The sequence below is a fragment of the Procambarus clarkii genome, chromosome 40, assembly GCF_040958095.1.
Source record: "Procambarus clarkii isolate CNS0578487 chromosome 40, FALCON_Pclarkii_2.0, whole genome shotgun sequence".
NCBI lineage: Eukaryota > Metazoa > Arthropoda > Malacostraca > Decapoda > Cambaridae > Procambarus > Procambarus clarkii.
In genome coordinates this window covers 13,927,040-13,940,534 of record NC_091189.1, presented here as the reverse complement: position 1 = coordinate 13,940,534, position 13,495 = coordinate 13,927,040, and the positions used below count along the sequence as shown (strand labels likewise).

Genomic DNA, 13,495 nt, shown 5'->3' with positions numbered 1-13,495 from the left:
ACACCATGGGTCCCAAGAAAGTCAGTGGTAAGGTTCAATCTAAGAAAAAACATGTGAGGATGACCATAGAGGAAAAGCAAGAGATCATTCGTAAACATGAAAATGGTACATAGGTTGTTGAACTAGCTAGGCTGTATAACAAATCATCAGGGATGGAGGAGGAGGAGGAGGCAGTAGCGGATGTCCCCTCCTCATTAAGAAAATGTGTGCAGTATGGGAAGAACTGCAAAGTTTTACTGAAAAGACTCGCCCAGATAAAGTTTTAGCAGGCCGTTGCATTGAACTTATAAATGACAGTGTGATGTCTCACTTCAGACAAGTGTTAAAATGTAGGGAAAAACAAATGTCTTTAGACAGATTCTTAGTAAGACAAGTAAGCAGTAAGCCACAACCAGTTCCTAGTGGTATGCCAGCAAAATGTAGGAGAGAGAGAGAGAGAGAGAGAGAGTACCCCAGAGAAGTAATCAGTGGAAGGGATAATGGAAGGGAACTCCCCTTCCAAACACTAACACCTCTCCCCCCCCCCCCTCCTCCTCACTCTCTTCCATACGTCAACAAGAGTCATCAATAAAGGTAAGCTATAACTTGTACATATTATAGTACTAAATATTTGTATGTATTATGTATGAAATGTATTTTGACATTAATATTTTTGGGAGCGTGGAATGGATAATTCAATTTATATTATTTCTTATTGGAAAATTTGTTTCGGGTTGCGAATTTTTGGGTTACAAGCCATCTCTGGTTAAACAAGATTTAATTCATAAACGGAGGGGCCACTGTACTTTGGGAATTACACTTGGCTTGCACACCATCACACCGCAGCACAACACTGCAAGGCACAGCATTGCTAAAAGATTGGAGCCAGAGTCGAACGACTGCCACCCAACTCATCAGCCTCAGAACTGAGGGTGGATAGCCGGCGTAGGGTCTGGGGATCCCCTCTTCCCCCTACCAGGAAGTGAGAAGCTGCGCAGACAGGCGGCACGGCGGTGGGTGTGACATCATGTTTGTTTGCTTGTTTTCAGATTGGGGAGTTCTGCTTAGCAGTTCGGTTTTAGGTAGTACTGTTTCCCCAGATGGGGTCTGTTTTGGGACGCCTATCTTTCTGGGTGCCTAACTTTAGTAGATGGCAGATGTAGAATGCTTCAAACCACATTGGGGCTTCTATAGGCCTCTATAGTGCCTCTCTGACAGGGCCCAGGTTCTGGCTCGTGGTCCCCGGTAGGCTTAGAACTACAGTACATTCGAATTTACTGATGCCACGGTCTAATACATACATACCAGCCTAGTATAGCTCTGGGAAACCGGAGGGGCTCTCTACAGAAAAATTACTTTTCAGTTTTAGTACCAAGAAAAACTAATCAGATTTGTTGCCTCAGACTCTGAAGTATATGAAAAATCACCGTGATGTCTTGGTAACTGGGAGATCACCGTGACATCTCGGTAACTGGGAGGTCACTGTGACGTCTCAGTAATTGGGAGGTCACTGTGACATCTCAGTAACTGGGAGGTCACCGTGACATTTCAGTAACTAGAAGGTCAGTGTGATGTCTCAGCACAGTAACTGGGAGGTTAATGTGAAGATACAGTAAAATAATTTGGTGTGTCACCTATGCTGGCACTAATATATTAATAGTTGAACTTTTTGGTGATGTGAAACTTATGCATTCTAAGAGTGTACAGTTTTATCACATGAATCATCATTTCCTCATTAAATCTAGTCACAGTGATATTGTGATAATAGTGATGTAGAGACAGTGTTCACATACTCAGTGGGAGGAGAATGAAACAGGTGCCAAGGTCAACACCATCTGAATACTGTATATATGCAATGTTTTATTACTATATTTTTTAATGAACAAAATTGTACTGTATCTTGTTAGACATTTTTGTTACTATACTTATTATTGCTATACTGTATTTTTATGTATATTCCTTTGTAGTGTTATCATATACATTACTTACTTAATGCCAATTAAACTGGTTTATCACATTGATACCCTTACAGGTATTGTCCCAAATTAATATTAAACTAGTTTATCACTTGTATGTTGTTAGGCAACTTACATCTAACATTTTAATTTCAGTTTTATTGTAATATATTTATTTAACAGTGTTACAGCTGCGTGTTCATCAGTATTACAGGTTAGTGGCATTCAGTTTCCTTCCCCTCCTGAGCTCTACGCTTCATGACTGTAGTCGACGTAAAGTTTATATTTACTCACGATCCTCTCTAATATTGTTCTCATCTAAATGTTAGATTTTCAAAAATAAACTTTTTAAAAAATATTTTGTTTATAATTCACCCTTTATATCCTTAACCCTTTGATGCTGATTTTTATGAGACTTTTACCTTCCCAAGACTGAATACTTAAAATGTATAAATGCTTTCATATGTCTTGGTGAATTTATTGAGCTGGATTTTAAAATTCAGCAGCGTTTATGGCTTCGGCGGATATGCAGATGCAGTTTCATGGGTTTATAACTTTATGGGTGGAGAAACATCTGTTTTCTGTCCCGATCTTTTTTTTACATTATTTTGTGGAGTTCATTTGGTAGTACAGTTAAAGACTTCTGTCTGTGAACCCAGCAGTGGTCTGTATTTGTTTGCTGACTTTCTGGTTGCTTTCCTGTTAGTTGGGTGAGTTGGGGGGGGGGGGGGGGCAGTGTCATCACCTCTCTCCTACCTCTGTTGGGGAGGGTCCCTGGGGAGTACCTGGTAGGACAAACAGAACTCTGCAGGTGATGTGATCTAGTAGTTGGGAGCCATCTCTGCAAGATGAGCCTGGGACCTAGTACAGGGGCTTAACCAGAGAAAGGCATTTCATTATATTCAACCCTAGTTTTTTCTGACGAAATTAATCCTAATCTACAGTCTCTAATAGGGCAAAGAGTAAGGGGTGACATGATTGAGTACTAAGTTAACTCTCATACGAGAACAGGTTGAGGGCCACAGGGCTAATAAACCAGACATGACAGGGCTCATCTCATTGAAACTTTTAAAATACTGTACTGAACAATTTGGAGGATGTTGATCCAGACAACTTCTTCAAAAGTTCAGATGTAACACAAACAAGGAGCAACGGTTTCAAGCTCAACAATCCATGATGTAGGACTGAGAACAGGAAATACTTATTCACCCACAGGGGTTATAAACCCATGGAGCTGCTTACTCGCCGAAGCTGTAAATGCTAATGTTTAGTTTAGTTAATTTATTATGCACCCCATACCCATCTTGTGGGTGGTAATGGAAAGGGTTACAGAGTCACATAATGGGTTCAGGGACTGAATCCACCAATTTATTTAGCTCAGCAAGTTAAAATCTTGATGAGCTAGTTACAAAATTCAATACACAGTGTCACAACATCAATGGGTTCGCAATCTACCACAAGTACAGTTTCTAAATTAAACAAGTGACATATGTATGTGTAGAGCTAGTGTCACAATTGATGTTTGTCCTGCACTCTGCCCCCCATCCAGTGGGTAGCAGTGGATAGGTTACAATCACACAGTTACTACCTATTTTAAGTGAAATATTTACACATCTCTGGAACATTTGTTATAGAATTGTCTCTGAATTCACGTATCTTTTTGCACTCCATCACATAGTGATAAGAGGGTGTGCGAATAATTTAGTTGAAACTGTTTACATTTGGTCAGGTCTACATCAGCAGATAATGAGAATTCCCAGTGATACTTGTAACCGAGTCTAAGACGAGCAGTAGCAACATCTAGACGTCTGCTGATTTTATTGGATGATCCATAGATGTGTGGCTCCTCTTGCATGATAGTATGATGAAAGATGGAATTACTGGTGTCAATTTCACTTTGCCTCAGATCTATGAGATTTTGTTGAAGCACGGGTGCAACTGGAAGTGCAGTTCTGACAATGGGCGATGGCTTATATTTTGAGTGGAGAGTCCGTATAAATAATTGGGCCTCTACTCTTCAGACCGAATGATTTGCCTTGCTTCTTGTACCGAAATGTGTACACGTCAAAAAACTTGATACACACATTCTAAATATAGCAAAAAAAGTTTCTAAAACTTTTGGCATTCTTTCTAAAATCAGATATTATGTACCTCGTCCTGCTCTGGTGACACTCAATTACTTTCTCATTTATCTTTATCTCAATTATGGTATTTGTGCTTGGGGCTCTGCTACCCAAAATCATTTACGTCCTCTAATTATTGAACACAAAGTTTCTATTAGAACAATATCTAACTCTGACCCCAGACATCACTCGGTACCCTTACTCAAATCTCTGAATATGTTAGATATTAAGTCACTGCACATCCTCACATGTGTACTCTATATATTTAAAACTCTGAATTGTAATGTCAATCCTGACCTTAATAGTTTCTTAGAAGGTTGTAACAGAACCCATGGGCACCACACCAGAAAGAAATATCTTATTTATTTATTTATTTATTTATTTATTTATATATATACAAGAAGGTACATTGGGATAGTGAGGATACATAGGATAGTAATTACATTCTTGTAAAGCCACTAGTACGCGGCAGCGTTTCGGGTGGGTCTTTAATCTAATAAAATTTTAAGTAGGTAAATACTAGCAAAATTTATAAAAATGAAAACAGGTACATAGCAAGAAAACAACAGTCTCCGTGGTGTAGTGGTAAGACACTCGCCTGGCGTTCCGCGAGCGCTATGTCATGGGTTCGTATCCTGGCCGGGGAGGATTTACTGGGCGCAATTCCTTAACTGTAGCCTCTGTTTAACGCAACAGTAAAATGTGTACTTGGATGAAAAAACAATTCTTCGCGGCAGGGGATCGTATTCCAGGGACCTGCCCGAAACGCTACTGCGTACTAGTGGCTGTACAAGAATGTAACAACTCTTGTATATATCTCCAAAAAAAAAAAAAAAAAAAGATGAGAGAAATTTGTAGGTATATTAAAGCACATAGGTAGCTCAGATTGATTGCAATGACAGCTTGAATGGTAGTTTAACAAAAAAATTAGTGGGCACAATACAGCATATGGCTAGCACATAAAAGAAGACAGCAATGAACACAATGATAAAGTTGTTTGGATTAAGTACATAATATGTACCTATTTAATATTCCTATTTCAATATAGTACCTATTTGTACCTATATTTCAAATAATTCCAAGAGCATGACTTAATCAAACTAGATATGCTCTACAAATCAAAGGACTCAGAATGTGGAATTTACCTTCCCAATCATGTCAAAGGCTGTACCTCTCTCAACCAGTTTAAGATAAAAACTAAGTACTACCTAATTAACTCATGTAACCTACCTTACCCCTATACGTAATGTCAACCCATGTCTTACTATTTTTAAACAATGCAGTTTGTTGACCAACCTGTATGTTGGCTATTTTCTACCATGTTCCCCCTTTTTATTTTATTTTTTTGTTCTTTCAACGCAATTTATACTTTAAGCTCAATTTCTAATTAAGTTTTAGTTTGTGTTTTTTTCCCCACCTCACCTTGTTCAGTTCAAGGGCTTTAGGTAGTGTATGTAATAGTTTTATCTATAAATCCAAAATCATGTTTGTAACTAATCCTCTATGTTTGTACTTTTACCTGAATAAACATTTGATTTGATTTTGAGATGAATATTGCGGGTTTGGAGCTCGACGAGCGATAACAAATGCAACTTTTATAATAAAATTATATATATCATAGGTTTTACTTAAAATATTTTTATGGTAAAGGTTTTTACATATAGATCCCGTTTTTATCTTTCTTCTGACACATAAATAATTTTAGTTTAATAAGTTATCAATATTTTTTCAACAATATTTTTGGGGCGTTCGTCTATTCCAACACGGGCGAGTGTTTTGTTAAGGCAACACCTGGGTTGACCCAATTGAGAGTGGTGTTATGTATACCTCAGTCTTGTTAATACATTATTGTTTATACTACCTCTATCTATAAATCGATCAATCTTTGTAAAATCTCTTGTATGTATGTACCTTACCTAAATAAACATTTATTTATTTATTTATTTATTTATTTATTATGGATACATTCTCCCCGGTGAGGCTCACCATAATATTGATTTACAGTATTTATTTGTATTGTTATTTTGTTTTTATTTGTAATTATTTATTTTTATTGCTATTTATTTTTTATTTGTAATTGTCTATTTTTATTTGGAATTATTTATTTTTATTTTTTATTTATTTTTATTTTTTATTTTTTTATTTTTATTTTTTACAAGAAGGTACAATGGGTTTGTGAGATTACATAATACTGTATTGATATTTTTACACTCTTATAAAGGCACTAATAAATGGGTAGTGAATAGTTCCCTGCTGCTTCTTGCGCCTATATAATAGTAATATTAATTATAATAATGTTTATTCAGGTAAAAGTACATACATACAGACGAAATAAGTTACAAATAGAATGTTGGATTTCTAGGCAGAGCGAGTAATATAGTAGGACTAAAGCCACCAGTAGGTAAAAATAACTACGGGCTCACTATAGCCCGTGCTGCTTGGAACTTTTTGTTCCGGGTAACGAATCTTGAACAACAACAGCAGCAGTAGGTGCGTCGCCAGGGAGTCCCGGCCGGCGCCTGTGTCGGCTCCTGTGGCTCAACCTTCACCACCACCAGTACGGGCACGTGAGGTCAGGGGCTGGCTCAGGTCACCACAGGGTCAAACCCCACTCTCGCCCACCTGCCGGTGTTGTGACCCAGGCCACTAGTGTGTTAGTGACCCAGGCCACTAGTGTGTTAGTGACCCAGGCCACTAGTGTGTTAGTGACCCAGGCCACTAGTGTGTTAGTGACCCAGGCCACTAGTGTGTTAGTGACCCAGGCCACTAGTGTGTTAGTGACCCAGGCCACTAGTGTGTTAGTGACCCAGGCCACTAGTGTGTTAGTGACCCAGGCCACTAGTGTGTTAGTGACCCAGGCCACTAGTGTGTTAGTGACCCAGGCCACTAGTGTGTTAGTGACCCAGGCCACTAGTGTGTTAGTGACCCAGGCCACTAGTGTGTTAGTGACCCAGGCCACTAGTGTGTTAGTGACCCAGGCCACTAGTGTGTTAGTGACCCAGGCCACTAGTGTGTTAGTGACCCAGGCCACTAGTGTGTTAGTGACCCAGGCCACTAGTGTGTTAGTGACCCAGGCCACTAGTGTGTTAGTGACCCAGGCCACTAGTGTGTTAGTGACCCAGGCCACTAGTGTGTTAGTGACCCAGGCCACTAGTGTGTTAGTGACCCAGGCCACTAGTGTGTTAGTGACCCAGGCCACTAGTGTGTTAGTGACCCAGGCCACTAGTGTGTTAGTGACCCAGGCCACTAGTGTGTTAGTGACCCAGGCCACTAGTGTGTTAGTGACCCAGGGCACTAGTGTGTTAGTGACCCAGGCCACTAGAGTGTTCGTGGCCCTCAGGTCAATATGAAGCAGCAGTGTAGGAGTGGTGATGTGGTGGGTGTGTAGGTGACTAGAGCCTGGCAGGCCGCTCCCAGCCTCAGTGATGGGTGTGTTAGGTCTGGTACACTCTTCACTGCTCTCTAAACTCTTCCTTCCTCTGCTTGGAACCACCTTAGTTTTGGCACTTGAATATTTTATTCTGGGATTTGTTTTTTTTATCTTTAATAAAATACAATATAAATCATATATACATAAATTTTACAAGGCAATACTACAGTACATATACAGTAGTATAATTCTCAGTAAATAATTGTTTCATATTATCACAGAGCTTGAACTTTAAACCCCTAAATGTTATACTTATTTTTCTTTAAATGATTTACAATTTTAGAGTTTATATTTACATTAATTTACAGGGTAAATTATTACATATATATATATATATATATATATATATATATATATATATATATATATATATATATATATATATATATATATATATATATATATATATATATATATATAATATATATATATATATATATATATATATATGTATATATATATATATATATATATATATATATATATATATATATATATATATATAATATATATATATATATAATATATATATATATATAATATATATATATATATATATATAATATATATATATATATATATATATAATATATATATATATATATATATATATATATATATATATATATATTCTCAGTAAACAAATTTTCCATATCACCGAGCATTAACCGTAAACCCCGTATGTTATACCTGATCCTGCCTCGCAAGAACTTCAATATTTTGTCTACTGAGTAACCCTCCTGCCTGCCAGTCCAAAACGTTTATTAGAGACTATTGGTGGTAAAGCCCCTGTGTACTGGGGGCCCATTCTTCCAAAATCACACTCTTAAAGTTATAGAAGTGAACATTTTTGTATTGTCACTTGGTTATCAAGATTGTGCTTCATAATTTTTAGGTATAAGTTCTGTACTATTTTCGGTCATAATGCACTGTATCTAGAGTGCAGCGTCTAGGGGTCCTGTAGTCGTTTAACTTTCCAGTGAGCCCAAGAAATTACAGGACTTTTTTTTCTTTTAACAAGCTTAGGTATACAGTACACATCAATGTGCTGGAATATAGACAGCAGTTATTCTACTGTTATCAACCTGTCAAAAATACTGTAGTGTCTGCCATTAGTAGTGTTCCCTGTGTCTAGGAGAATACAGTATCTCAAAGTGCAGTTTTTATAGAAAATTCTAAATGCTGAATGAATTAGATCTTTCAGCTTTTAGATCTAACCTAAAGATTGTGGTTATGATGGTAGTCAAATTGCACATAGGCATTTTGATAAACCTTGTTTTCAATTTGTCAAAATTTGTATATATCATTAGATTAGGCTGGGCTGTGTTAGTGGTGTATGATCTAATCTCACACTGTTAAGAGGCGGAACAAAGAGTCGAAGTTCAACCCCCGCAAACACAATTAGCTGAGTACAAGAGGGTTCAACAAAGCCCATTCTCAGATTGTCAAAACCATATACAGTACTGTATATACTGTTAGATTAATATCTATTAATTATAATTAGGCTGTGTAGGATTCTCATTTGGTTAGGTTTGGTAAGCATTAAAAATACTAATACAGTACTCTACTGTTGCTAATAATTTATTGTGTTGGGAGACAGGCAGCCAGTATATATATACAGGATAGGCTTATGTCGATGTCCTCCTAGGGTCGAATTATTGACTCCTCAGGATACAACCTCACAGCAAATTGACTAACTCTGGGCACCTACTGGGTACACGAGGGAGCCGGTCGGCCGAGCGGACAGCACGCGGGTCTTGTGATCCTGTGGTCCTGGGTTCGATCCCAGGCGCCGGCGAGAAACAATGGGCAAAGTTTCTTTCACCCTGTGCCCCTGTTACCTAGCAGTAAAATAGGTACCTGGGTGTTAGTCAGCTGTCACGGGCTGCTTCCTGGGGGTGGAGGCCTGGTCGAGGACCGGGCCGCGGGGACACTAAAGCCCCGAAATCATCTCAAGATAACCTCAAGATAAAAGATAACCTATTTACTGCTAAGTAAATAGGGGTATTAGATGATAGGAAACCACCAACCATTTCTGTCCCACAGGGGACTCAAACCTGGAATTCCCCAATTTTTTTTTTTTTTTTTTATGTGCAAGAGTTCTTACATTCTTGTACAGCCACTAGCACGTATAGCGTTTCAGGCAGGTACTTAATCCTAATATTTCCCAGAATATGACCTGCCAAGTCATTTAACAACTAGGTATCCATTTTACTGTTGGGTAAACAGAGGCTACAGTTAAAGATCGGCGCCCAGTAAATCCTCCCCAGCTAAAACACGAACTCAGGCCAAAGCGCTTGCAAAACGCCAGGCGAGTATCTTGCCCTTATGCCATAGGGAATGCTTAACTGATTGTGAGTCGAAAATGATCCAATATGACTTGTATCCATATAAGTTCAGCTTAGGCTGTGTTTTATTTTTTATTTTACTTAGTGTATTTACATATACAGTACAAGAGTTCTTACATTCTTGTAAAGCCACTAGCGCACATAGCATTTCCGACAGGTCCTTAATCCAAATTTTCCCCAGAATATGACCTGCCAAATTGTTTAACAATCACTGCTGAGTGAACAGAGGCTACACTTAAGGATTGGCGCCTGGTTAATCCTCTCCGGCCAGAATACGAACCCAGGCCAAAGCGTTCGCGAAGCATCGTGCAAGTGTTTTACTACTGCGCCAAGGGGGACTAAACTTAGGCTTAGCTTAGACTGTGTTGGCTTTGGCTGGGTAGTTTTAATATTGTTGATGAATCATTTAGGGCATATTGACTATAATGAATAAAAACACATTGGGTACTGTACTATGGTATTGAAGTATAAAATATAAATAGTATAATGAATATTTTGCCAAACCAGTTGTGTTGCTATAATGCAATGCAATATTTTCATTGTGATGGCGCGTTTTAGCATTATTAGTGATACGACTGTAAATATTCTGTTGATATTGTGTAATTTCACATTTAACTATTTTATTTTTAATTATACTGTAATTTGAGTGAGAAACTCAATTTTAATAATGTCCAAACTGAATTATCAACAGGTTAGTGATAATGTCGGAAATGGGAAAAGAGCTGCAGGGAGACTCAAGTTCAAATTCCACAGGTAACATAATCAAGTCAGGTTACATTGATGTTACCAAAAGACAGAATGAAGATGGTACGAAGTCATCATTCTCCAGTGAGTATTGTTAACTGTCAGTATTTCTTAAGTACAGTATGTGTACTCATTAAAATTCATATAAAATTTATTTATTCTCTTAATAATGTGCAGTGTTAAGCATGTCACCTAAGGTGGGGTCAAGTACACACACAGGGTGGCATGTATAATGGTGTGCAAGGAAAAGCACCTGATTAATTTTTGGATTAATTTAATATTAAAATTTTTCATTCCACAGCTATCTTGTGCAACAAACTACAGTACTAATCATGCAGTATATCTTTTCTTGACATCCTTAATTTCCAATCCTTTAAGGATTGTTTTATATAAGCTAATAGTCTTCCTTTTTTCCATAGTGATTGGCTGTGGAGAATCTTGCCTAAGGGAGCAACCAAGTCGGGTTTATTCCAAACTCACAATAGGAAATTTTGGGTTCAAATCCTGGGCGGGACAGAAATGGCTGGGCATGTTTCCTATCGCTTAATGGCTCTGTTCACCTAGCAGTAAATTGGTACCTAGAAGGTAGTCAGCTTGTTGTGGGGTTGCATCCTGGGTGGGGGTCAATAATTCCACCTTGGGGGGGGGGGATCTCAATATAAGCCTAACATGTATGAATACACTAATAATACTGGCTGCCTGTCTCCCAACACAATGAATTATTATTGTACCCTGGTTGCCTGTCTCCCAACACAGTGAATTATTAATTATTATTAAATAAGGCTTTGATTGTTGATTGAAAGCTCCTTTCTGAGCAAGCCACTCAGTTCCCATTCTCTCCTAGTCATTCCAGCTACCCCATGCTGTGTGGGGTTTGAGTCTTGATGCATGCGAGGTGTCAGATCCTGGCTTCTCTGTTGACACTGTGGGTGCTAACATCTTGTGGTGGTCCGGTGTATCAATCAGGTTGCCAACTAACAATTAACAGGGCAATATGAGCAGGATAATGCCTAATGGAGTAACCAGGTGGCTTGCTTGAAAAGTACTGTAGCTTTTATTCTACACCTAACGCCCTATATTTTAAACGGTAATTGAAAGGTGAGCAAAGTTGGTCTCTTAAGGCAAGCAGCTCAGTTGAATTAAACCAAATCACATTAATATAATAAAATAATAGATTAAACATTGAATTTTTTATACTGTACTAATTTTCTAAAGATTATCTTTGTTTTAATTCTAAAAGTTTATAAATTTTCCCAACAGAAGCTTTCAGCAATTTGAAGAATTCGGAGTTCTATGAAGAACCTCCACCAGAAATTAAAGCAGCTGCAGAAAGCTGTGCCAAGTTGTCAGGAGCAGCAACAAAGCCTTCTACAAAAAACTGTGTTATGGTTAGCTCCAGGCAAGTAAGTGACTTAAACTGTACTCGTCTAGTTGTACTTACGGGGGATGAGCTTCGACTCTTTGGTCCTGCCTCTCAACAGTCGATCTACTGGTGTACAGATTCCTCAGCTTCTCAAGCTGTATCATATCTACATTTGAAACTGTATATGGAGTTGGCCTCCATCACATAATTTCCTAGTGCATTCCATTTACTAACTACTCTGACACTGAAAAAGTTCTTTCTAATGTCTCTGTGGCTCATTTGGGGTACTCAGCTTCCAACTGTGTCCCAGTGTGCAAGTACCTCCCATGTGAAATAAGCCATCCTGGTCTACCCTGTCAATTCCACTGAGAATTTTGTATGTGGTGATCATGTATCCCCGAGCTCCTGTCTGACATTAGCATATCAGCCTGGATAAGCTCTGGGGAACCTCCGGGTCTCACCCAGAAAATGGCGTTCCATTACATTCAACGCTGGTTTTTTTTGTGTGTTTATTGAGAATGAGATGTAGAATGTCTTTGGTTACATTCTCAAACACTCAGCTGTGCTTTCATGAATTGTATGCTAGTGTCCATACCTAGGTAGAAAAGGCTATCATTAGAATAGGGGATAGTAATTATATAGATGCACATAACAAATCACGAAACTCAGCACTCCAATTGCTTTGTCTTTACTTTTCAGAGAGGCAACCCAATACTTAAGTTTATTCGTAATGTTCCATGGGAGTATGGAGATATAATTCCTGACTATGTGATGGGAGCCACTACCTGTGCCATGTTTCTAAGTCTGCGTTACCACAATCTCAACCCAAACTACGTTCACGACCGACTCAAGCAGCTCGGCCGTCAGTATGAGCTGCGTGTACTGCTTGTTCTTGTAAGTAAATTGATGTTTGAATGTACGAGTCTTATAAACACTTATCTTAAGGTTATGCCCAGTACTTGTTATTTACCATAAGTATTTTTTATTAGGTTTCTCTGGTAGGAATACTTTGGTATTCCTACCAGAAATATACATTTCATTCATTGAAATGTATGCATCAGTGAATGTATGAATGAAAAATATGTATGCATGAATGAATGAATGAATGAATACCTCTTATGGCCAATAAGTGTCTTATGCAGGTCTTTTATTCATATGTTCAAATGATAATTGGTTGACCTGGTATACTTCACTAGAACCATATAGAGTTGTGAACATAATCATTATACATATTATGTTTGTCAATATACATGTATAATTATATTATGTAATTACAGTATAATATTTTATACCATGACAATTATTGCATAATAACATTTGCAATCATAACCACATTTACATTGTAATCAATCATGAAATAATAGAATTGTTTCATGGGTCATGGTAAACTCCACTACCTCCATATAGAGCTATTATATCCATATTAGCATCATTGGTATACAAACCAGATAATAATTGTTAAAAATCAGTTTATGATAACCATACTATCCATCAATCAACATTTGACAATAACTACACTTTAAGAGTTAAGTTACTGGTAGTTCCTGAGGTGC

General features: G+C 37.9%; 1 protein-coding gene across 7 annotated transcripts in view; it reads left to right on the top strand.

The window, feature by feature from the left end:
• Positions 1-6,440: 6,440 nt before the first annotated feature.
• LOC123757916 (DNA excision repair protein ERCC-1) overlaps positions 6,441-13,495 on the top strand; it is a 33,962-nt gene continuing 26,907 nt past the window's right edge. Inside the window, exons 1-4 of one of the 7 annotated variants that reach the window (XM_045741866.2) lie at positions 6,441-6,547; positions 10,527-10,663; positions 11,840-11,982; positions 12,642-12,836. In XM_045741866.2, coding sequence (XP_045597822.1) covers positions 10,537-10,663; positions 11,840-11,982; positions 12,642-12,836 — 465 coding nt within the window. In that variant the 5' untranslated portion in view covers positions 6,441-6,547; positions 10,527-10,536. Of the gene's footprint in view, positions 6,630-7,412; positions 7,434-7,471; positions 7,496-10,526; positions 10,664-11,839; positions 11,983-12,641; positions 12,837-13,495 lie in introns of those variants that run through there. The other 6 variants (XM_045741865.2, XM_045741864.2, XM_069338715.1 and 3 more) reach the window with 6 other exon arrangements.